The sequence below is a fragment of the Hyperolius riggenbachi genome, chromosome 11 (assembly GCF_040937935.1).
Source record: "Hyperolius riggenbachi isolate aHypRig1 chromosome 11, aHypRig1.pri, whole genome shotgun sequence".
In the NCBI taxonomy this organism is placed as follows: domain Eukaryota; kingdom Metazoa; phylum Chordata; class Amphibia; order Anura; family Hyperoliidae; genus Hyperolius; species Hyperolius riggenbachi.
In genome coordinates, this window is record NC_090656.1 from 77,526,786 (window position 1) to 77,550,187 (window position 23,402).

Sequence of the window (23,402 nt, forward strand, 5' to 3'; positions counted from 1 at the left end):
GCTGATTTATTTATATATCCTCCACAGAGCATTTCTTACCCCAGTCCGTCTCTCTAAATTTAAACCTGATATTTCCCCGAACTGCCCTAAATGTATGACAGATAGAGGCATCTTTTTCATATGGTCTGGTCCTGTCCAGAAGTTAATACATATTGGACTCAAATTGTCAAATTCTTAAATGACTACATGGGCTGTCCGATTACATGTGATCCAAAGATTTGCTTACTTCATATTTTTCCAAGTACACTCTCTGATAAGCACACCCAACGTTTTACTTTAGAAGTCCTACATATAGCCCGAAAGCTTCTTACTCGATATTGGATACTTCCTACAATCCCTACTTGTTCTGAATGGATCAGCTGTGTTAACAAAGTTATCCCACTTCGAAAGGCCATTTATGAAAAGAGAGGTACTCTAACCAAATATCTGGAGGACATGGATAGATTCTCCTCGCACTCGTAGGTAAATTATCGGGTTCTTGCAATTATCCTATTAAGTACACCTTCTGTGGACTATTTTTTCTATTTCTGTAATAGATAACCTCCACAGGAGGGTTCCTTCTTTTCTGGACCTCCTTCCTGCTCCCTCTCCCCCCACCGGTTTAATCACTATCCTTATAGGTCTTGATACCTAATCTCATGTAACAGGCTATGTTATTGTTGTTAATGTTGTTATTTTGGGATATAAGTTCTGAAAGCAGATCTGGTTAAGTAAATATCCTGATAGTAATGTTGTACTCCTCTATATGCTTAACTGATATTTTATATATGTATATTCCGTAAATCCTGACCGTGTATGTCTTATTTTGATCAATAAACTTGATTTGCTTTCAAAAGAAAAAAATTGAGGTATGGAAGGTTTAAGCCACTGCTTCCTAATCATGTCTCTAGCTACCAGCATTCCAAGGCTTGTAAGGATTTTTGTGTCCTCTTTGACTTTACTGTGGTATAATCCGAATAGCGCTGTAAGGCTATTTATTTCACAGTTTATCAAGCCAAGCAAAAAACCTCGAAACATCCTGCCAAAGTAATGAGAGTTTATGACAGGACCACCAAATATGAAAATAGGAAGCAATCCGGGTGTGGCATCTCCAGCAATTATTAATATTTAGGTTATTCTCAACTGTAATATACCATCGATTAATGGTTTTCAGTTGTAGTAGCTGTAAGGAGGGGTTGCCTCCTTACAGCTGCCTAAAAAGGTCTAATATCAGATGGTATTTGGGTACTGAGGTCTGTCTCCCATCTGCTGCAGAGTTTATCTACTGTTTTTGGTGCTTGGCAGATTTTTTTTAATATATTAATTGCAGTATTTGTATAGCGCCTTTCTCCTGTCGGACTCAAAGCGCTTGCGAGGCAGCCACTAGAGCGCACTCAGTAAGCAGTAGCAGTGTTAAGGAGACTTGCCCAAGAAACTCCTTACTGAAATAGGTGCTGGCTTACTGAACAGGCAGAGCCGAGATTTGAACCCAGGTCTCCTGTGTCAGAGGCAGAGCCCTTAACCATTACACTATCCAGCTATATACAGGGATGGTCGTAGTCAGCCAACTTCGCTACGCTGGAACTACGCATAGTTCTAGGCAATTACTCTTCGCAAACAACGGTTTCGAAATCAGAAGCTTCGCTACATTTGCATTTCGTAGACTACGCATTAAAATACGGAAGCTTCACGTAGTGCGAATCGTAGTGTATGCGGACGCTTATGCCCTTATGCGGAAACATATCCGCAATAATCCGCTAAATATGTGCATGGGTGAACTAATATATGTGTACATTCCACCTTCCAATGCGGAATTGTATACGTATAGAAGGGCAATAATATTTCTGCGCATGCGCAATGATCCGTATAGACGCAATTACCACACGCGTAGTTGACTTCGCAATACATACGTCAACTACGCATAGCGGGCGAAGCTTCGAATAGCGGGACTACGACTACGCGGAAATACGTACGCGATGTTTTTAAACTTCATCTATGAACTACGATGCGTAGTTGCGGACTACGACGCGTAGATTCACACTGGCGTAGTTTATGAGCAACCCTGAATATATAGTCTGCTTAATAAATTAGCCGGTACTTAAACAACAAGAAAGAGTTTTTCAAAGGTTGTGAGATCAGTCCTGCATTGCCCAGAAATTCTAGTGATTCTCTTCATAAAGCTATGGATCTGTAATTGGCCTAATGGTGTAGCGCAGATAGGTAACCCTTTTCTTATTGACTTAGTAATCTGTACTATCCTTATATCAGAGTCTACTTTATTTTGGGTAAACCAACTTCTGTTGTGACCTGGGGGAAATTCTTGTATATTTTTAATTGATGCCAGTGGGGCTAGGCTATTTTTTGGGGCATATTTCCTGCTAGTTATGGCAAATACTTGCAAGGTTGGTTTAATAAGTGGGTGTGTAGTTTGGTCTGCTATTGCTAGGATTGTTGTGTAGTGCCATGACAATACTTTATCAGTGTCTAGTTGAGTTCCATTTTTACCCATAATTTTTTTGAGCTGGCAGATCTTCATTTGAGGACTCTCCCTAGATGGATACTTTCATAATATTTGTGGATGGCTGGCAATCTTAGTCCTCCCTTTTCTTTTGGTTCAGTAAGTCTGCTGTAGGTCGCTCTGGCCCTTTTACCTTTCCATACAAAGTTTCCAAGGTATTAAACCAACCAAAAGGTACCATTATTGGCAAACTCTGTAATATAAATAAAATCTTTGGAAGTACCATCATTTTAATTATTTCTGCCCTCGCCAACATATTATGCAACCAATATCTTAGATCTGGGATTTGATTATATTAATTTTAAAGTTTGATTCAATACTGAAAACTGATAATACCTCATCTATTTTAGGCATTGACCGTATCTGGTTTTCAACCATAAAAAGTAAGTCGTCGGCGTAGGCCATTCATTTATAATGTTCTTTACCTATACTCAAGCCGTGTACTGTATATCAGCATTTTCCTGGATAGTATGAAGAAGGGCCTCAAACCCTAGGTTAAAAAGAATAGGTGACGATGGGCAGCCTTGTCTGACGCCATTTGTGATACTGAAGGTATTGGTTTGCAGATTGATTGGCGTATAATCTCTTGATGTTATTAGTAAAAGTATTTCCTATACCAAAGTTCAATAGTGTAGCAAAGAGGAAGTCTCTGTCCAACCTATCGAATGCTTTCTCAGCATCTATTGTCAACAGTGCACCTTCTTTGTTTTTTTCTTTACAATGGTGAATAGAATTGACTGCAGAAAAAATATTGTCATGTGTCTGTCTTCTTTTCATAAATCCTGTCTGCTGTGGGCTTATTAGTTTGTCTCTAATTTTCTCTAATCTCAATGCCAAGATCTTAGCAAAGATCTTGGCATCTATATTAACTAATGATATTGGTTGGTAATTGTCACATATGTCTGAGGACTTTCCTTCCTTTGGTTTGACTGTAATAGATGCCCTATTTGTATCATCTGTAAAAACTTGGGCATCTGTATTGTTGGATAATCTGCAGAATAAGGGGGCTAATTCTTTTTGAAAATTTTTGTAGGACTCTGCCATGTATCCGTCTGGGCCAGGACTTTTCCCTGAGACTAAGCTGTCAATTGTCTTATAGAATTCTGTTTCCAAAATTGGTTGATCAAGACATTTTTGGTCCTCTTCAGTGAGCTGAGGGAGTGACACTCTCTCGGTTAGTGTATGTTTTTTTTGGTATTGTTGATCTAGCAATGTTATAGAGACTTCCGTAGAACGCTGCAAAGACCTTAGCATTAGCAATGTCCTGTGTGGCGTATTTAAGTACTCCATTTTTATATTTAATTTGGCTAATACATTTAAGGGCTCTATCATTACGTAGTGTACTTGCTAAAAATCTCCCTGAACTGTTTATGCCCAAAATGTGGGATTTCCTGATTTCCTTAAACTGTTGTTAACATTGTTTATTTAGGATGGCATTCAGTTATTTTCTTGTGTTTTGTGTTCTTTTTTGTTTAGATTTGTGTTTTATTAATATTCCTCGAATGTAGCATTTCCATGTGTCCCAGAGGATTGTATCAGGAACTTCTCCTCGATCATTAATTTCAAAGAAATCCCTCATCTTGTCTCTTATAGCCAAGACTATATTGGGGTCTTTTAGTAGGTCTGCGTCGAGTCTCCATAACCATTCTCTATTAGTATCACCAGACCATGAGAGTGTAATAAAGTAAAGTAAAAATAATCTAGATAAATTAAATGCAAACTGAAGCACATGGATGCAGCTAGCCACAAGTATACTTACATTTTTTGAACAGCAGGAGATACTGGCAGTGCTTCCAGACAAAGGCTCTCTATCAAACACGTGTAAGAATGTAAACACGGATCCAACTGTTATCCACATTATTTGAAGGCAAAATAGAGATTTTGAATGCATTTAGGCTTAAAAACTGTTAGTATACTTATAGAAATCTGGATTTAAAATAAGTTGAAAGAATGCTTTGTTCATTAGTACAGTGCAGTGCATTGCTGATTCTAGCGCTTTTTTGAAAGACAAGTTTGCATTACAAAAATGAGTCTTCATTTGTCCCTACTCTGGTACTCAGTAATCACTAATGTGCTGCTAACATCTTCACATAGATGGATTTAAAGCTAATGTAACCCCGGTTTAAAAAAAAAAAAGTCAGATACTCACCTAAGGAGAGGGAAGGCTCGGTCCTAATGAGCCATACCCCTACTCTCCCGGTGCCCCCGATGCTGCGCTGGCTCCTCCGTTCTCATCCCCTGCCGCGGGGACTTCGGAAGTTTTCAGGAGCTGAGTCCTCCTGAAGACAGGCGGCGCATACGCGAGTGCGTCATAGAGGGCGCGCGTGCGTGCGAAGTGTAGAGCGGCCCGTCTTCGGGAGCACTCAGGCTCCCGAAGCATTTCCGAAGCCTCCCTTCGGCCGGGAGACAGCGGTACTTGACCGAATCGGTCGAATACCGCTACGAGGGAGCCAGGACAGCAGCGGGCACTGGGAGAGGAGAGGGAATGCTCTATGGGACCCAGAGCCTCCCTCTCCTTAGGTGAGTATCTGAATTTTTTTTTTTTTTAAACGGTTCCCATTAGCTTTAAGGACTGCAGTGGGAAAATTGATAGCCAGGGAAAAGAGAGAAGTACTTAAAGCAAACCTGAACTTAAAAGATATAAGTCAAAATAAACATACACACGTCATACTTATCTCCCACGTAGTTTACTCATCAATCACTTTCTCCTCTCCCACATCCTGTTTGTTCACTGTGATCAATGGAATTCTTTGTGCACCATTTTAAAAATGTTGATGACCTCATAAAACCTTCTGGGTCACTCCGTTAACCAGTAACATTGTCCACTTGAGCCATAGGGAAACATGGACATTACCTTTCACATCAGTTGTCCTTTCAGTTAGTTATAACTGACAGCAACTGATATTGTGGAAAAGGCCTTGAGACTTTCAGCTTTCAGAGAGACAGGTCTACTAGACTAGATTTTTTTTAAATTTAATTTTTTTTTTTTTTTTTTTTTTATACTAGACTAGATTTGGTCAGAAGAAAGGAATTATTGTTAGAAGAAAACAACGAGCTTCTGAGAATATAATATTCATTTGCTGGTACATCATGTTTTAATTTAAAATAACTTTACACAGTTCAGGTGTTCACTTAACTGCTTGCCGACCGCGTCACGCCGACGGGCGTGGCCGCGTCGGTAGCCCCAGGACCGCCTAACCTGATCAGAGTAAAGTCCTTGGGGCTCGCAGTGCAGGGTGTGCGCACATCTCCTGTTCGGGGGCGGAGCTTTGCCCCTCCTTTAGTATCCGAGCGCCATTGCCGCTCGGGAGACTGCCGTCTAATTACATTGTACAGCACTGCGATCTGCAACTGCGGTCCTCAAGTGGTTAAAGAGAAATTCCGACCAAGAATTTAACTTTATCCCAATCAGTAGCTGATACCCCCTTTTACATGAGAAATCTATTCCTTTTCACGAACAGACCACCAGGGGGTGCTTTATGACTGATATTGTGGTGAAACCCCTCCCACAAGAAACTCTGAGGACCGTGGTACTCCGGGCAGTTTCCTGTCTGTGAACCTTGTTGCATTGTGGGAAATAGCTGTTTACAGAATGTAAATCAGGGATTTAAAAGATTTTACAATGGGCAAACACTGACTAAATCATTTATACATAATTATTAAAAAAGAAGCATTGCAAGTATATAGTTCGAATACTGTAGCTTGTTAGGCTTATACTGAACATACTGGGGTTCATGTGCCAGTATTTTAAGAATGGGGTTAAAATCAATAATGCAAATATAATGCTTTAGAATAGTGCTCTATATAAGTATAACTACACTAAAGGTTTAAGTGAAAGATTTATTTAACCCTTTGCGTACCAGCAGTCTCTGGCCCCTTAAGGACCAGAGACCGCTGATACCAGAAAACGACGCCTCCGGACGAATCGCCGCACATACCTGTCGCTCTCGACGCTCTTCCATCGCCACAGGCCCCTCTTTTTGCTGTCTCTATGATGGCAGAGCACTATCAGCCAGCCAGGAACCGCTTTCATTGGCTCCTGACGTTGCCTATCAATGTAAGCCAATGTGATTGGCTCACAGTGATCACGCGGTCAGGAGCAAATGAAAGCCACTCCTGACCTGCTCATGGAGCTCTGACGTCAGATGGCAGAGTGAGTGAATTGCGGCGGGTGCAGAGTGGCGAGATCAGCGCTAACCGGTTAAATTAATTTAAAGGGTTAGAAACTGTTAGCTGAGATGTTCCCTCACTTCCTGTCTCTAGGACCTCTGTTGTGCTTTGTGGCCTCAATATGTAAAATGATAGTCCCAGGGACAGGAAATGAGGGACAGCAATAAAAACTAGACGTTTCCACTATACAGTAAGCAATAGGAATTCTAATAGATGGGTACATAGGATAGCAATAAGAATCCAAAAGAGGTCACTGTTAACCATTATTCCAAATCAAGTAAAGTTTGGCATTGGGCTTTAAGATTATGTCTCCATAGGCTTCTCAATCTGATACATACTTGTGTACTTATCATTACAGGTTTGATACCAACAAATGAAAGCACTGCACAGACTTCTCCAGACTGGCTGACTTCCTCTGCGACCAGCGAAGTCATCAGCACAATTGGACAAACAGAGCAGACAGAGAATGTTACTTCGCAGGACATCCCTACACAACGCAGCCTGGTTTCCTTGGATACAAGCCTTGGTGTCACAGTGCAAGACAACACAACAATGCAGCTGGGGGAACTCAGTCCTTCTGAATCTTCAACACTATCTCCATCCCAGCCTACTGATTCAGGTCTAAGTGATGTCAGCACATTGACCCTATTAATTTCCCCAAATCCCCCATCCTCACATGTGCCTTCACCTTCTGAAACTGTTCATCCGGTTTCTGCCTCATTTTCATTATCTTCTCAACCACTGTCATCATCATCATCACCATTGCCATACCAGTCTTCTACATTAGAAGATACTGTATTTGATGCATCTTCCACTAATGTGCATTACACTGACACGGTCACAGTAAGAAACAGTGAAGGCATAACATTAAATCAAGACACAGTTACAGATGCTCTGAATTCTCCCTCTACTGTACCCAGCAGCACCTTGAGCCAAACCACTAGCGTACCAGAAGGCAATAACACAAACACGACATTGTTGATTGAACAATCTACAACTCCAGAACCTGCTTTGACTAATGAGGCCAAAACGTCTACCACTGTGTCGATGATTAGTTCACCTTCTACTTCTTATATAACAACATTAATCAGTTCAACTTCTACAGATTTAAAGCATACTGTGGACACCAGCAGTTTAGGAACAACCCCACTTATGCAAACCAGTCCTCCAGAAGTGTCTACCTTAACTGATACTTTAAATCTGTCTACTGGAACTATAACTGAGGGTCAATTTAATATAGATACTACCCAGCAAAGTATGTTCAGTGCATCTTCCCCAGCACTGACTAACGAAATGCTGAATACTTCCAATCTTTCTATTACCACACTGCTTGAAAAAAGTTCTGCAGAAATGAGCACTACACAACATGCAACGTCTCCTCAGCTATATACAACTTCTCAAAGTGCCACTGAAATCCATATCTCTACAAATGGTCCTACGGTAGGTGAGGGAAGCATGTCTTTTAGGCCATCACCTACAAAACCGTTTTCAACCCCAATGCAATCTGAACTTACACCAAGCTCATATAGCACAGTCCAGCCAAAAACACCTTCAGAAGAGTCATCAGTTGATGCAACAACCTCTGGAAAGTTGACAAACTTCATGACTACAATTTCGGTCACCACTTTTTCAGGTTCTTCTGTAGAAGCAAGCACCAATACTTTAGCATCTATCACAAATGCAGAAGTTACAAAAGAGGCTACAATGTCTACAGAGATATACAACACTGTTATAAACACAGATAAGACCAGGACTAATGTTACTGAAGCTCCTGTGATTGCTCAGACAAACAGCCCAAACATCACTCATGGTACTACTACCTACACAGAATCCACAACATCCCCGAAAGGTTTGTCTTTAGAATCCACATTGAATTATTCAGAAGGAGTGACATCTCAGGTTGGTAACAAGGAAACAAGTGCGTTTAAACTAACAACAGCAGCACCAAGTGCTACCAGTGATGAAATGACAACATTGACTTCTTTGGAAGTCCCTAACTTCACTTTTGCAACTAGGAGTCCAACAACTGCATTCCATTCAGAGTCATCAACAGAAGTATCTACATCTCTAACAACACCCAAAGTGACTAACAGGGCAAACACAGAGACCTATCAAACAAACACTAGTCAACATATTACAGATACACCAAATGTGAATGAAGACAGTACAGCTTTAATGTCATCAGTAACAGAATCAAAACTCACAATGTCCACCTCGTTATCAATTACAGATGCATTGACAACTACTTTTGACATCAACACAATACTAAGAACCAATGAATCATCAACAGCACTGTCGTTACAGGAAACTACAACTTCGCCTTCAACAAATGCTGTTAGTAATGACATTACAACTTTGTTTCCTACAGCTCCTGTAATGAGCGCATCAGCAACACTGAAAGCAGAAGCACTGTCAGATACATCTGAACATTCTACGTCAATAAGTACTCATAGCACAGATAACCAGCATGAGCCTGTCACAGACACAGCTTTAACCACCCAGGGAAGTTCAAGTCTCACCTCGCCCTTGGATGGTATTGGAATCTCAGTCAGTAGACCATTATCAACTTCAGTTGAATTAGACTCCAGTTTTGGTACAGGTAGTGCCTCCACAACACGGCTGGTCTCAGAAGTAACACTCTCAGAGGGGATAACTGTGGAAAATTCAGAGAACACACTGAGCAGCACATTGACAACACATGCTGTCATTGATAAGAGTACGGAAATATCTGCCATGACACTGACAAGTACATTGACCACAATGAAGTTGTCTTCTTCTCAGACTAGTTCCCCAACCACTATTCCTGAATTAATCTCCATCTCTAGAACAAGTGTAGAACAAAACACCACTGCACCATCATTAACCACAATAACTGAAGAAATGACCACTAGTAGTCTGATCACAGCTGGGACAATCACTGAAAGTAAAACTAAAACCTCAGATGTTACATCCTCAGAACCTTCAACAACATCTGCAGTTGCCAGTGTACCTGCAACCTCTGGATTGCCAAACTGGACAACCACTGCTTCACCTGACACTAATGCAAACACAGAGAATACTACTCATTTATTAAAATCTGTTGAGTACACTACCAAAAACATCAATAATAGTGTAAACAGCACCTTAAACACACCATCACAAAGTGAGCCAGATCACCTAACTGGAAATACATTATCTGTATCTCCTGTATCAACCTGGACTTCCACTGCTTCATCTGAGACTGCTGTTAACATAGAGAGTACAACAGGTCATCTCCCTACATCTTTTGTGTACACAACTACAAATCATAATACCAGTGAAAAAAGCACAACACTCACATTAGCACACAGTGGGCCAGGTCCACAAACTGGAAATACATTATCTGTATCTCCTTTGGCAACCTGGACACCCACTGCTTCATCTGAGACTGAAACTCACATAGAGAGTACAACTCATCTCCCTGCATCTTTTGTGTATACAACCAAAAACCTTAATACTAGTGAAAACAGCACTTTACACGCATCATCACAAAGCGAGACAGGTCCCCAAACCGGAAATACATTATCCGTATCTCCTGTGCCAACCTGGACACCCACTGCTTCATCTGAGACTGCTGCTAACACAGAGAGTACAACAGGTCATCTCCCTACATCTTTTGTGTATACAACTACAAACCTTAATACCAGTGAAAACAGCACCTCATACACATCAGCACAAAGCGAGCCAGGTTCCCAGACTGGAAATACATTTTCTGTATCTCCTGTGGCAACCTGGACATCCACTGCTTCATCTGAGACTGCTGCTAACACAGAGAGTACAACAGGTCATTTCCCTACATCTTTTGTGTATACAACTACAAACCTTAATACCAGTGAAAACAGCACCTCATACACATCAGCACAAAGCGAGCCAGGTCCCCAAACCAGAAATACATTATCCGTATCTCCTGTGCCAACCTGGACACCCACTGCTTCATCTGAGACTGCTGCTAACACAGAGAGTACAACAGGTCATCTCCCTACATCTTTTGTGTATACAACTACAAACCTTAATACCAGTGAAAACAGCACCTCATACACATCAGCACAAAGCGAGCTAGGTCCCCAGACTGGAAATACATTTTCTGTATCTCCTGTGGCAACCTGGACATCCACTGCTTCATCTGAGACTGCTGCTAACACAGAGAGTACAACAGGTCATTTCCCTACATCTTTTGTGTATACAACTACAAACCTTAATACCAGTGAAAACAGCACCTCATACACATCAGCACAAAGCGAGCCAGGTCCCCAAACCGAAAATACATTATCCGTATCTCCTGTGCCAACCTGGACACCCACTGCTTCATCTGAGACTGCTGCTAACACAGAGAGTACAACAGGTCATCTCCCTACATCTTTTGTCTACACAACTACAAACCTTAATACTAGTGAAAACAGCACCTCACACACATCAGCACAAAGCGAGCCAGGTCCCCAAACCGGAAATACATTATCCGTATCTCCTGTGCCAACCTGGACACCCACTGCTTCATCTGAGACTGCTGCTAACACAGAGAGTACAACAGGTCATCTCCCTACATCTTTTGTCTACACAACTACAAACCTTAATACCAGTGAAAACAGCACCTCACACACATCATCACAAAGTGAGCAAGGTCCCCAGCCTGGCAACACAATATCTGTAACTCCTTCATCTTTCTACACTGAGAAGACCACTTATTTTAACACTGATACTGAACAAGGTGCCTTTACTACTGGGTCAGTCACAGGCCTGACGCAACCAATGGAGACAACTGCAAAAATTATGGAACATACCACAGCAAGTACATTAACAATGCCGACTGTCATACAGAATAGTACTGCAGTGTCTGCAACAGCATTAAGTACAACAAATACATCAGCACTGTCAGCTTCTCAGACCAGTTCCACTAATGTTTCTGAGACACCAACATCAGCACAAGCAATGTCATCAAGAGAGGTAACATCTGAAACTAAAGGTTCCACCTCATCTAATGCAGTAACAACCCCAGCATATGAACTTGCATCGGTACCCTCTTCTCAGAGCAGCTTAACAAGTCATGCTGAAACAACAACAACAACAACAGTGTTTGTTTCTAATGTGACGTTACCTGGTACACCCAACAATACTGTTGCAACTGTGACAAGCTTGCAGACAACCATTCACTCAAATCAGCAACCTGATTTTAATGCCACAACATTAACTCATTTAACTACAGCTAATGTTAATGTTAGTCAGCTCCCTGTAACCTCCATGTCTCCAACTACATCCCATTCTCCAACCACAGCCATACCCTTTGCTCATTCATCGTCCTTTCCACAAACAACAACAATCATTCCAACAAACTTATCTGGTTCTCTCTCTACAGTCTCTACTGTGACATCTTCTCCTGAGGTTTCATCTGCCTCACCTACAGGAAATGCAACCAAAAACCTTACTTCTACAACAAAGCCATCTTCTTCTTACATAACTCATGCCGTTCCCACAAGCCACATACCAGCTACAGACACATTGTTGACCACTCTGACCACAAGAACGACACAGTTACATGTATCGGATGTTGTCACTTCAAAACCAACAAATTCAACAACAGCAAATTACACAGTGCACACACTGACCACAACAGCCCTTCCAACCCCAGTGATGAGTAGCACAGTTACAATACCCTCTACAACCGTCACTACTATCACCACACATGCACCTGCTACAGTCACTAACAAAACTGCGCCAGTTACCAACATATTATCAACTGTTCACAGTCAGACCATGTCTACTTCAACTGTGGCCTCCACAACAACTGCTTTGGTGCCTGTAACAAATGCCACATCTGCTCCTGGTACTATTTTGACAACCCTGCTCCCGACAACTGCCACATCTTCTCAATTTGAATGCAGCCTGTCAGTGGAAACTATGGTAAAAATGGGTAAGTCTTTTGCATTCTTAATTTTTACAATTATTTTATCCATTAATGTTTGACAAGAAAATTAGAGGTGAAACACAATGGCCTCGATTCATAAAAGTGCCTGCGAGCGGGGAAAGTCGAGCGGGGAAACACCGCTGTCGGTATTTCCGCCTTCAGGGAGGTAATTCATAAAAATGTTGCCTGTTGTGACAGGCGTGCGGAGATACTCCGCTGTAGGCAGGCGTTAGGCTGTCCTACGCATGCGGAAACAGGAGAAGCAGGCGGAATCCCTCCGTGCGGTGTTCTCTCTGCAGCTGCTTGGGAGGTCTGTCCCATTCACTGCAACGGATTCCGCACGCTTCTCGCCACATCAGAGGTAGCGGTAATACCCGTCCGCATACCGCTACCTCTAATCTTTATGAATTGACATTTGTTACTTTTGCTGTGATAATCACCGCGCAAGGCGGTGATTGATCACTCTGCTTGTGGATGTCGGCTTTTCATGCGGAAAAAGCCTTTATGAATACATATTTTGCTGTGTGGTCGGTAAAGCGAGCGGCTTTCTGCATTTCCTCATGCGGAAATGCTTTATGAATCGAGGCCATATATGATCTCTACCTGAAAAATACATACATGGTTTTACCATTTAGAGATGTTATTGATGTATAATCACTAAAGATTAGAAATGAAAGGAGTACTGTAGGAGGGTAGGAGGAAAAAAGAGTTGAACTTGCCTGGGGCTTCTAACGGTTCCCCGCAGATGTCCTGTGCCCACACAGCCTGTCACTGAAGCTCCGGTCCCCACCGCCGGTTCACTTCTGGAATTTGCGACTTTAAAGCCTCAAAACCTCTGCACCTGTGCGGCAGCATCCTCACTCCCGCTGACATCACCAGGAGTGGTCTGCGCCTGTGCAGTATGCTCCCGGTGACATCAGCAGGAGCAGAACGTGGCCACACAGGAGCAGTGGTATTGCAACTTTAAAGTCGATGGTAAATATGATGGTATGACCTGAAGCAGTGCAACAGGGCAGGTTGCTGCTTGAATTAACAAGCCATTGAGAGTGCAGAGAGCCCAGCCACACACATATATCAGTTATAGCTCTAGAGGTGTGCAGGATGCTGCTGTGGGGGGGGGACCCTCACCAAATGATCTGACATCAGCTAATGATGATGCGCGGCCGCCGAGTGCCTGCACAGGGCTAGGGAAGCCACACTGCCCGGAGTTGGGCTTTATGTGGAACAAATACAGGGCAGCTTTGATCTTCCCAGCAAAGTACATTGACTTTGACATGTCATGGCTGTGAGAAATTCATGGAGGAAAATACATTTCTGAGTCATTTTCAGAATAAACAGGTTGTGAGTTTTCCAAGGGCTTGTGAGAAGCATAATGCAGTAAGCAATAGGCAAGCCTAGCCTGTGAAGAGGAACTCAGGCAGAGCGCTTTGTGCCCAGGGCTGAGTGCAGTATTCAGGAGAGTGTGTGTGTGTGTGAATGCATGTGTGTGTGTGTGTGTGTGTGTGTGTGTGTGTGTGTGTGTGTGTGTGTGTGTGTGTGTGTGTGTGTGTGTGTGTGTGTGTACGTCTGTGTGTACGTCTGTGTGTACAGTATGTGTGTGCTGTGTATTTGTGTATATGTGCATACAGGGATGTAACTACATTAAGCCTCCCCCCACTACAGAGATCTGTCCGCCCCTCCCCCCAAGTATTTAGCTCCTGTATGCAATTCAGAGCAGCAGCGGCAAATTGTTATACATTACCCGCTCCTGACGGTATGATAGTGTAACGATTGTGGAACTTTCTCCGTGATCAGCGCACAATGCGTGCGCTGACACGGCGGAAATCCTCCACAAGCGTATATTTGCAGGCACCCAGCAAAAGGTGCTACGCACCTGTAGAGGGAAATTCCTGTCGGCAGATGGCGCTGAGGAGTGCAGAGGAACCAATCCTCTGTACCTCCACAAATGCCAGACAGGAATTGTACGAAGCGCAGAACGCAATCGCAAGAGAGGCGATTGCGAATGAGATTGAGCAAAGGGACAGGCTGTATGTGTGTGCGCCAATCCAGTCACCACCCCGCGACCGCGCACACACAACAGCAGATATACAGCAGATATAACATTCCAAAACCATACGGATAAGTTAATTGGCTCCCCCTAAAAAAAATTGGCCCTAGACTAAAGTACTTACACTACATAATATAGACATACGGCAATGGTAGGGATTAGATTGTGAGCTCCTTTGAGGGACAGTTAGTGACAAGATATATATATATACATTGTACAGCGCTGCGTAATATGTTGGCGCTATATAAATACTAAATAATAATAATAATAATAATATGAAATAGAAACGCGATCGCGAGAGGTGCGATCACCAGACGTGACACAAGGCAGATCAGAATAGAATACAAGGGTAGCAAAGGCACAGCAAATAATACAATAAGGAGATACGGAAAATAACAAACGCTAGCTAACCGCGAACACCGCACTCATTCGCAACAGTGCACGCGGTTATGCGCGGTCTCCACGTGATAAGCACAATAGAGACAAGCACGCCTAACTAACCATCGACAGACAAACATGAAACAGAGGACGCGAGCGCTTGCTTAACGGTTACGTCACCGAGCCTCCAGCAAGCGTAGCAGACAAGACAGACACACGAAAACAGGGACAAGCGAGAGATAGGATCCACAGCACTAGCGAAAAGTGGCTAGCGCGATCCAGGTACAGAGTAGCAGAACAGAAGGATCCCCAGCGCTAGCGAAAAGTAGCTAGCGCGATCCCAGGAGACAGAACAGAAGGATCCCCAGCGCTAGCGAAAAGTATCTAGCGCGATCCCAGGAGACAGAACAGAAGAGATAGCTGGTAGCAACCGCTGCACCAGCTATACTCCAAGAACAGAGATCAGAACCATTTCCTGTCAACCACCTTTGGGACAGGACAGTGGCAACAGGCAAGACAAGACAGAACAGGCAATACAGATAATACAACCTGACTGGGCTAGAAGGGGAGCCTAAAGCAACCCCCAGGAATTAACTATACTAGATAGCAATGGCTGACACTCCAGCAGTGTCCATCAGGAACAGACCATGGAAAGGAAATGACCAGCAAAGCCTTCTGGGAAACATAAAGCTCTTTTAGTGCCAGTCATCAAAGAAGGCAAGTAGGGGATTTGCATAACGAATGTATGCAAATTCCCCAGCAAGAGAACAGACCAGAAACTTGCAATGGAAAGACAGGTCTCTGTTCCAGAGACCTGCAGCCCACAGACTAGAGGAATGGACAAACAGCTGTCTGCCTGTGCAGCCAGCTGAGCGGATCATCACAGTACCCCCCCTCTAGGGATGGATTCCAGACATCCCTCAAAACTGGTATCATCACAAAACTCTAACTGAAGACTCATGAAGTTCGGGACAGCCCGACAAGGCCCAATTCCAGAGTCAGTCCATCCGAAACCGACCTCATCAGAAGCAGAAGCCACCGAAACATGCCCATCAGCACTACAAGTCTCAGCGTAACACCCATCAGGACTGTGGACACCAGAGAAGAAGCCATCGACACCCTCCAGACAATACCCACCACCTTCCAAGGAGCGTCCAAGAATACCAAACCTGCCGCAGTACCTGTTCGAAGTGTCCCTTACAACACCAAAGCCATTGCTGATCGTATTCAGGGCACCAAGCAAAACCTTTCCCGGAATCTCCCAGAACGCCTTGAAGCTCCGCAGAAATCCCAAGAAGCCAGAACGCTCACCAGGCTCACATGGAGAACCACCAAGAACCCCTATGGAACCTATGATCATTCCAGACTCAAAATTAGCAGGACACCCATCAAGATCAGGACTTTCAGGGACCACTTCTGGGCATGCAAGCAGTCAGGCTATATCAGAACATGTCTCCACTGAGGAAGCATCTGAGTACGCTGGTAACCGAGGCACACTTGGGCTTTCTGGGTCACAGAGCACATCGGGGTACACTAGTACAGGAGAAACCTCAGGACATGTCGGGGAACTGCCAACCTCAGAGTCCGACACGACAAGACCAAAACCAGTACCGGGCAGAAAATCATCGCGAGTAAAGGTCACAGGTACTGGTCTTTCAAAAGAAGACTCGGACTCAAATTCAGAATTTTCTGTAACTGTAATATCATCATTGACTACACATGAATGAAGCTCCACAAGAGCTGCAAAAGTAGTCAGCAAGGCAGCAATGCCTACTGAAGTGGGCAACACCTCAGAAGGACCTGGGGGGCAGGAGACATCTCCTACAAGTTCTGCACCCTTTGGGAGGAACTCAGAGACCTTCAGATCATCAAACAAGACCTCAGGAACATCATTTTTCAAGTTGTCTAAGAAGGATTCTGTACTATCCATGTTACAGGGCAAAACTGGAACTTTATTTTGAGAACAGGGCAGATGTCCCAGGGAAGGTTCCACCATAGACTGAGACTGAATTTCATCATCATGAGTGGAACGTACAGGAATATTCACTGGACCACACACTGACTCCCTAACTTTAATCTCGCTGCACCCAGAATTCTGCGTAGTAGTCAAACTAGCTTGCAACTCCAAAACTGCAGAAAGACAGGTAAAAATAGCAGCAATACCTAGACGAGCCTCTAGGGGCAGGGCAGGAGATATTGTACAAGGCAATATTGACTCATCCAGAGTACAGGGTGGAGAGTCAGAACTTTCTTCAAAGCAAGAAAGGGACTCCCAAATGTCAGTGTGATTGGACATCGTTTTGTTATTCATGGTACAGGGCAGGCTCAGAGAAAGCGTCTCTGAATAAGGCAAAGAAGGTTCAGCATCAGATTCGCAAAACCGAAGCGCTGTCTCACTCTTAGATTCGGCTAACAATGTCGAATCCGAGGAATCAGAACGCAAAACCTGCGAATCAAAATTCACTTTAGGTTGTGAAACTGATGCTTCCATAGCGCAAACCTCCGCGATCTGCGGAGCAGACTGCAAGGCATCTAGGACCGAAACACTGGAGCAACTGTCTCCAGGCAACGGGCCCTTACAGGTGAGAACAGGGTGAGACAGGGAATCATTTGCAGAAGAAATAGCGACATCAACAGGATAAACTTTATTAGGCATATTAATTTTACTTTTGACGCTGCACAGTCGAGAAACTTTCCCCATAGCAGGGTCACAGATGGAAGATCTCAAAGATCTGTTTCTAAATGACAAAGGATCCCACACATCCTTGAGGAAACCGGCAGACTCATGCCGATCACAATCTGCAGGAACATCCGAGAAACAGGCATCAGATCGCACAGATTCAAACTGCACACTGTCAGGAGAGAATCCTTCAGGATTCGCACAGGGACAGGAATCAACCACAGCGGCATACTCATTCATTTCAGATTGCACAAAGTCAAGACTCTCATGCTTTACCCCACAAAGGCAGGAACAATCATCCGACAACTATGTCTCTTTATTGGAATCAATTGGTTGGTGTGTGTGCAACTCATCCAAAATCGTTTGCCATACATAGATCACCAGATCCACATCATCCTTGTCACATTCATTGGAATCAATCAGAAGGTACATAGAATCAAGACAAGCATTCAAGACATCTTCGCTTTTTGCGATGTAAAAATCGCAAAAGGCTTTCCAATCAAAACCGAATTCCTCCAGCAAGGCCCCAACATCCCAGGAAGCAAATGGGGGTTCAAACAGGCCAGTATCCAGATAATCTCCATAGGGGTGGAGTTCAGGAACAAGAACAGATTTTTTAACTGCTTTAATGTAGTGTGCGATCCTACCTATAGCAGGATCCTCATAAGCTTTGGATTGGGGCAAAAAACCTGGAAACTGATCAGCAGATGCATTATAAACATCATTATCATACTGCATGGTTTTGCCCATTTCAGACTTGACAGAAATAACCTCTCTATCTGTGGTTGCCATGGGCAACAGATCTTTCCGCTGGGAAGCCTTCCTAGATCTTTTACGTTTAGACTTAGAGGCTTTGGATGGCTGCTTTATGGATGAAAGAGTAGATGGAACAGCTGATTGAGCTGCTGACAACAACTCATTAAGGGGGTATGGTAATTGAGGTAATCTCAGCCAATTGTGAATTAAAAAGGCCAAGAATTCCAGGGGTCTTTGACTCAGGGTGGTATGATCTAACACATCATAACCCCACATTGACATTTTGCCCCCCAACAGAATGTAGACCATTTGGGGGGCCCAGGTAGACACTGGGGTGCATTGGAATTCAGGGTTCGCTAACAGTTTCGTACACTCAGACAAAAATTCGTCTGCTGATTCAGGTTCAAGTTTTTTAAATCTCTTAAAGGTACAAGAGCCATATTCGACAAAATCGTACAAATCGGAAATTCTGTCTACACTGGGGTTTTGGGTTTGGCTGGTCATTCTGTAACGATTGTGGAACTTTCTCCGTGATCAGTGCACAACGCGTGCGCTGACACGGCGGAAATCCTCCACAAGCGTATATTTGCAGGCACCCAGCAAAAGGTGCTACGCACCTGTAGAGGGAAATTCCTGTCGGCAGATGGCGCTGAGGAGTGCAGAGGAACCAATCCTCTGTACCTCCACAAATGCCAGACAGGAATTGTACGAAGCGCAGAACGCAATCGCAAGAGAGGCGATTGCGAATGAGATTGAGCAAAGGGACAGGTTGTATGTGTGTGCGCCAATCCAGTCACCACCCCGCGACCGCGCACACACAACAGCAGATATGAAATAGGAACGCGATCACGAGAGGTGCGATCGCCAGACGTGACACAAGGCAGATCAGAATAGAATACGAGGGTAGCAAAGACACAGCAAATAATACAATAAGGAGATACGGAAAATAACAAACGCTAGCTAACCGCGAACACCGCACTCATTCGCAACAGTGCACGCGGTTATGCGCGGTCTCCACGTGATAAGCACAATAGAGACAAGCACGCCTAACTAACCATCGACAGACAAACATGAAACAGAGGACGCGAGCGCTTGCTTAACGGTTACGTCACCGAGCCTCCAGCAAGCGTAGCAGACAAGACAGACACACGAAAACAGGGACAAGCGAGAGATAGGATCCACAGCACTAGCGAAAAGTGGCTAGCGCGATCCAGGTACAGAGTAGCAGAACAGAAGGATCCCCAGCGCTAGCGAAAAGTAGCTAGCGCGATCCCAGAAGACAGAACAGAAGGATCCCCAGCGCTAGCGAAAAGTAGCTAGCGTGATCCCAGGAGACAGAACAGAAGGATCCCCAGTGCTAGCGAAAAGTATCTAGCGCGATCCCAGGAGACAGAACAGAAGAGATAGCTGGTAGCAACCGCTGCACCAGCTATACTCCAAGAACAGAGATCAGAACCATTTCCTGTCAACCACCTTTGGGACAGGACAATGGCAACAGGCAAGACAAGACAGAACAGGCAATACAGATAATACAACCTGACTGGGCTAGAAGGGGAGCCTAAAGCAACCCCCAGGAATTAACTATACTAGATAGCAATGGCTGTTCCAGAGACCTGCAGCCCACAGACTAGAGGAATGGACAAACAGCTGTCTGCCTGTGCAGCCAGCTGAGCGGATCATCACAGATAGGGTCTCTTCAATCCTCTTCAGTGCAGCTCATTGCTGTGCCGTGCAGCCAATCGCAATGTGGTTTCCATCCCGGTCACATGATATGCAGAGACAGGAGGTGATTGGCTGCACAGTGCGGTGATGAGTTGCACTGAAGAGGAATGAGGAGGACCTGTCATGCCGCTGGGAGCAGGTAATGTATAATGCTCCGCTGCTGCTTTGCATTTACTTACCGCTTGCTCCCGACCATGCTCTCACCGCTACCCGTTACTAGACTGATTGGCGAATGGGAACAGGTGTTCCCAAAGCCGATCAAAGTGCCTGTAATCAATGATTACCAGCATCAGTGAGATGCCGGTGGTCATTAACAAAGTGACGTAAACACACATACACATTACTTCCTGCGTACTGTTCATAGTATGCAGGAATAAAGTGGGGGACATCTAGTGGCCAAATAATAAAAATACACCTACATACATAAATTAAAGCGGATCCGAGATGAAAAACTAACTATAACAAGTAACTTGTCTATATATCTTATCTAAAGTTTAGATAGTTTACACAGCAAATCTACCTGAAAACAGCTTTAATAGAATATGATTATTTCTTCCTGTGATACAATGACAGCAGCCATGTTGTTTGTAAACATTACACAGAGGGAGGCTTATCTGCATCTTGAGCAAAACAAACTAATCCCCCCTCCACCTCCCTCCTCCCCTCTGCCTCTGAAATCTCTGGCTAGTAATATCTCCCCCTCCTCCTGCCCAGACTGAGCTCCCATGAGCCCTTGCTACTGTCTGAAAGTGCCTTGGCTCTCTGAAAACCTGTGGGCGTGGCTTGTTTAGTTTATAGGGAATTAGAGTATTAAAACAAAAACAAAAAAGTATTTGGCTTGAGGAAGCACTATAAACAATAGGAAAGGAACACAATTATGCAATGAGTAAAAGTTCATCTCGGATCCACTTTAAATAAAAATAAATAAATCCCCCATTAATTAACCCCTTACCTCCCCCCTCTCCCATAGTTACCAAAATAAAACACGTGTAAAAAACACCCCCCTCCCCCCCCCAAAAAAAAAACAAAAAAAAAAACCTAAAAAGATATTTACCTTAGTGACTTTTTTTTAATATGTAAGTCAAGAGGCTATATTACTGTTTTTTTTTGTGTTCAAATAATTGCTTGTAATTAGTGATATAGTATAAACAAACACATAACTGAACAAATACACCTTTATTTCCAAATAAAACATTGTCGGCAAACATTGTACTAGGGACATAATTTAATTGTTGTAATATCCGAGATAAATGGGCAAGTAAAATGTGTTGGGTTTTATCCACAGTAGCATGTTTTATTTAAAAACTACAATGACTCAAAAATAATGATTTTTCCCATTTTTTCTAATTATCCCATTAAAATGCAAATAGAATAAAATGATTCTTAGCAAAAAGTACCACCCAAAGAAAGCCTAATTGGTGCCGAAAATGATATAGTTCATTTTGATGTGAAAAGTAGTGATAAAGTTATTGGCAAACAAATGGTAGGAGCGCTGAAAGGGGAAAATTGCTCTGGAGAACACAACTGGTAGTGGTTAAACAAATGCTGCACATCATAGATGCATGAAGTTGGCCACTAACAGTCCAATTTCTAGCGAAAAATCGTTTGAGCTATTAGAAATTCTGATCGGATTGGTTGTAAATAATCTCCATTGATGGGCACAATCGATTACGAACGATTAGTCTGCATGGATTTTCACCTAACTAAAATTTGGATTTTATTGTTGGTTGTTATAGATAGAAAGCAAAGATTGGCTCGTTGATAGTGTAGTGAACAATTTAACTTCCAATCAGAATTATCTGATCGCTCAAACTATTTTTCGCTAGAAATTGGATTGTTAGTGGAAAATGTTCAGAGAAATATTACTAAAACATATTTTGTATTGTACAGACAGTTCCCTACTTACAAACCACATTTACGTACATATAAAAAAGTTGTCTCCATGTACAACATATACTGAACTGTTGTAGTTATTAAATATTTTTGTTGTTACATGTTACAGTATTGTATAAACTGCTATAACAAATCCGCAGCACATTGTAAACAACAAAAAACATAGTCTATACTATTATGTATCCATTTCCAGAGTTGTCAGAAAGGAAATCAATTATCCACATTTCACTATGTACACATGACCCAACTTACAAACACCTCCCAGAACAGAAGCTGTTTGTAAGTAGAGGACCGCCTGCATTTTGTACTTAATGTACTGAAATCCTGAAAACTTACATTAAAATTCAGAGTCTTGCTTACAGGATACTTAACCACTTGCCGACCGCCCACAGTCGATGGGCAGCGGCGAAGTGGACACCGAAAGGACCGCAATACGCCCATGGGTGTTGCGTTCTTTCGGCATGCCCGGGGAGCAATCGCGTCACCGGTGACGCGCGCTTCCCCCGGCAACTGGCTCCGCCCACCCGCGACGACAACCCGCCGGCCGTTCGGAAGTGCCGGCGGGTTGTTCACCCCACGATCGCCGCATGCAAAGCGTATAATACGCTTTGTAATGTATACAAAGCGTATTATACAGGCTGCCTCCTGCTCTGGTGGTCCCAGTGTCCGAGGGACCACCAGGGCAGGCTGCAGCCACCCTAGTCTGCACCCAAACACACTGATCTTCCCCCCCTGCCCCCTAATCGCCAACAGCACCCTTCAGACCCCCCCCCCTGCCCACCCCCCAGACCACTGTTTGCACCCAATCACCCCCCTAATCACCCATCAATCACTTCCTGTCACTATCTGCCAACGCTATTTTTTTTGTTCTTCCCTGTAATAACCCACTGATCACCTATCAATCACCTGTCAATCACCCATCAATCACCCCCTGTTACTGCCACCCATCAATCAGCCCCTAACCTGCCCCTTGCGGGCAATCTGATCACCCACCCACACCATCAGATCGTCCGCAGACCCGTCGTCAGATCACCTCCCAAGTGCATTGTTTACATCTGTTCTCTCCTCTAACCACCCACTAATTACCCATCAATCACCCCCTATCACCACCCGTCACTGTTACCCATCAGATCAGACCCTAATCTGCCCCTTGCAGGCACCCAATCACCCGCCCACACGCTCAGATTGCCCTCAGACCCCCCCCTTATCAATTCGCCAGTGCATTATTTACATCTGTTCTTCCCTGTAATAACCCACTGATCACCTGTCAATCACCTGTCAATCACCCATCAATCACCTCCTGTTACTGCCACCCATCAATCAGCCCCTAACCTGCCCCTTG

At 43.8% G+C, this 23,402-nt stretch overlaps 1 protein-coding gene and 1 long non-coding RNA gene across 5 annotated transcripts in view; one reads left to right on the top strand and one right to left on the bottom strand.

The window, feature by feature from the left end:
* KIAA1549L (KIAA1549 like) overlaps positions 1 to 23,402 on the top strand; it is a 286,722-nt gene that overhangs the window by 93,679 nt on the left and 169,641 nt on the right. For 3 of the 4 annotated variants that reach the window (XM_068261352.1, XM_068261354.1, XM_068261353.1), the window contains exon 1: positions 8,345 to 12,590. In XM_068261352.1, coding sequence (XP_068117453.1) covers positions 8,372 to 12,590 — 4,219 coding nt within the window. In that variant the 5' untranslated portion in view covers positions 8,345 to 8,371. Of the gene's footprint in view, positions 1 to 7,025; positions 7,287 to 8,344; positions 12,591 to 23,402 lie in introns of those variants that run through there. The other variant, XM_068261355.1, reaches the window with a different exon arrangement.
* The window catches only part of LOC137538924 (uncharacterized), a 94,623-nt gene that overhangs the window by 46,724 nt on the left and 24,497 nt on the right, over positions 1 to 23,402 (bottom strand). The gene's annotated exons all lie outside the window — the stretch shown is intronic.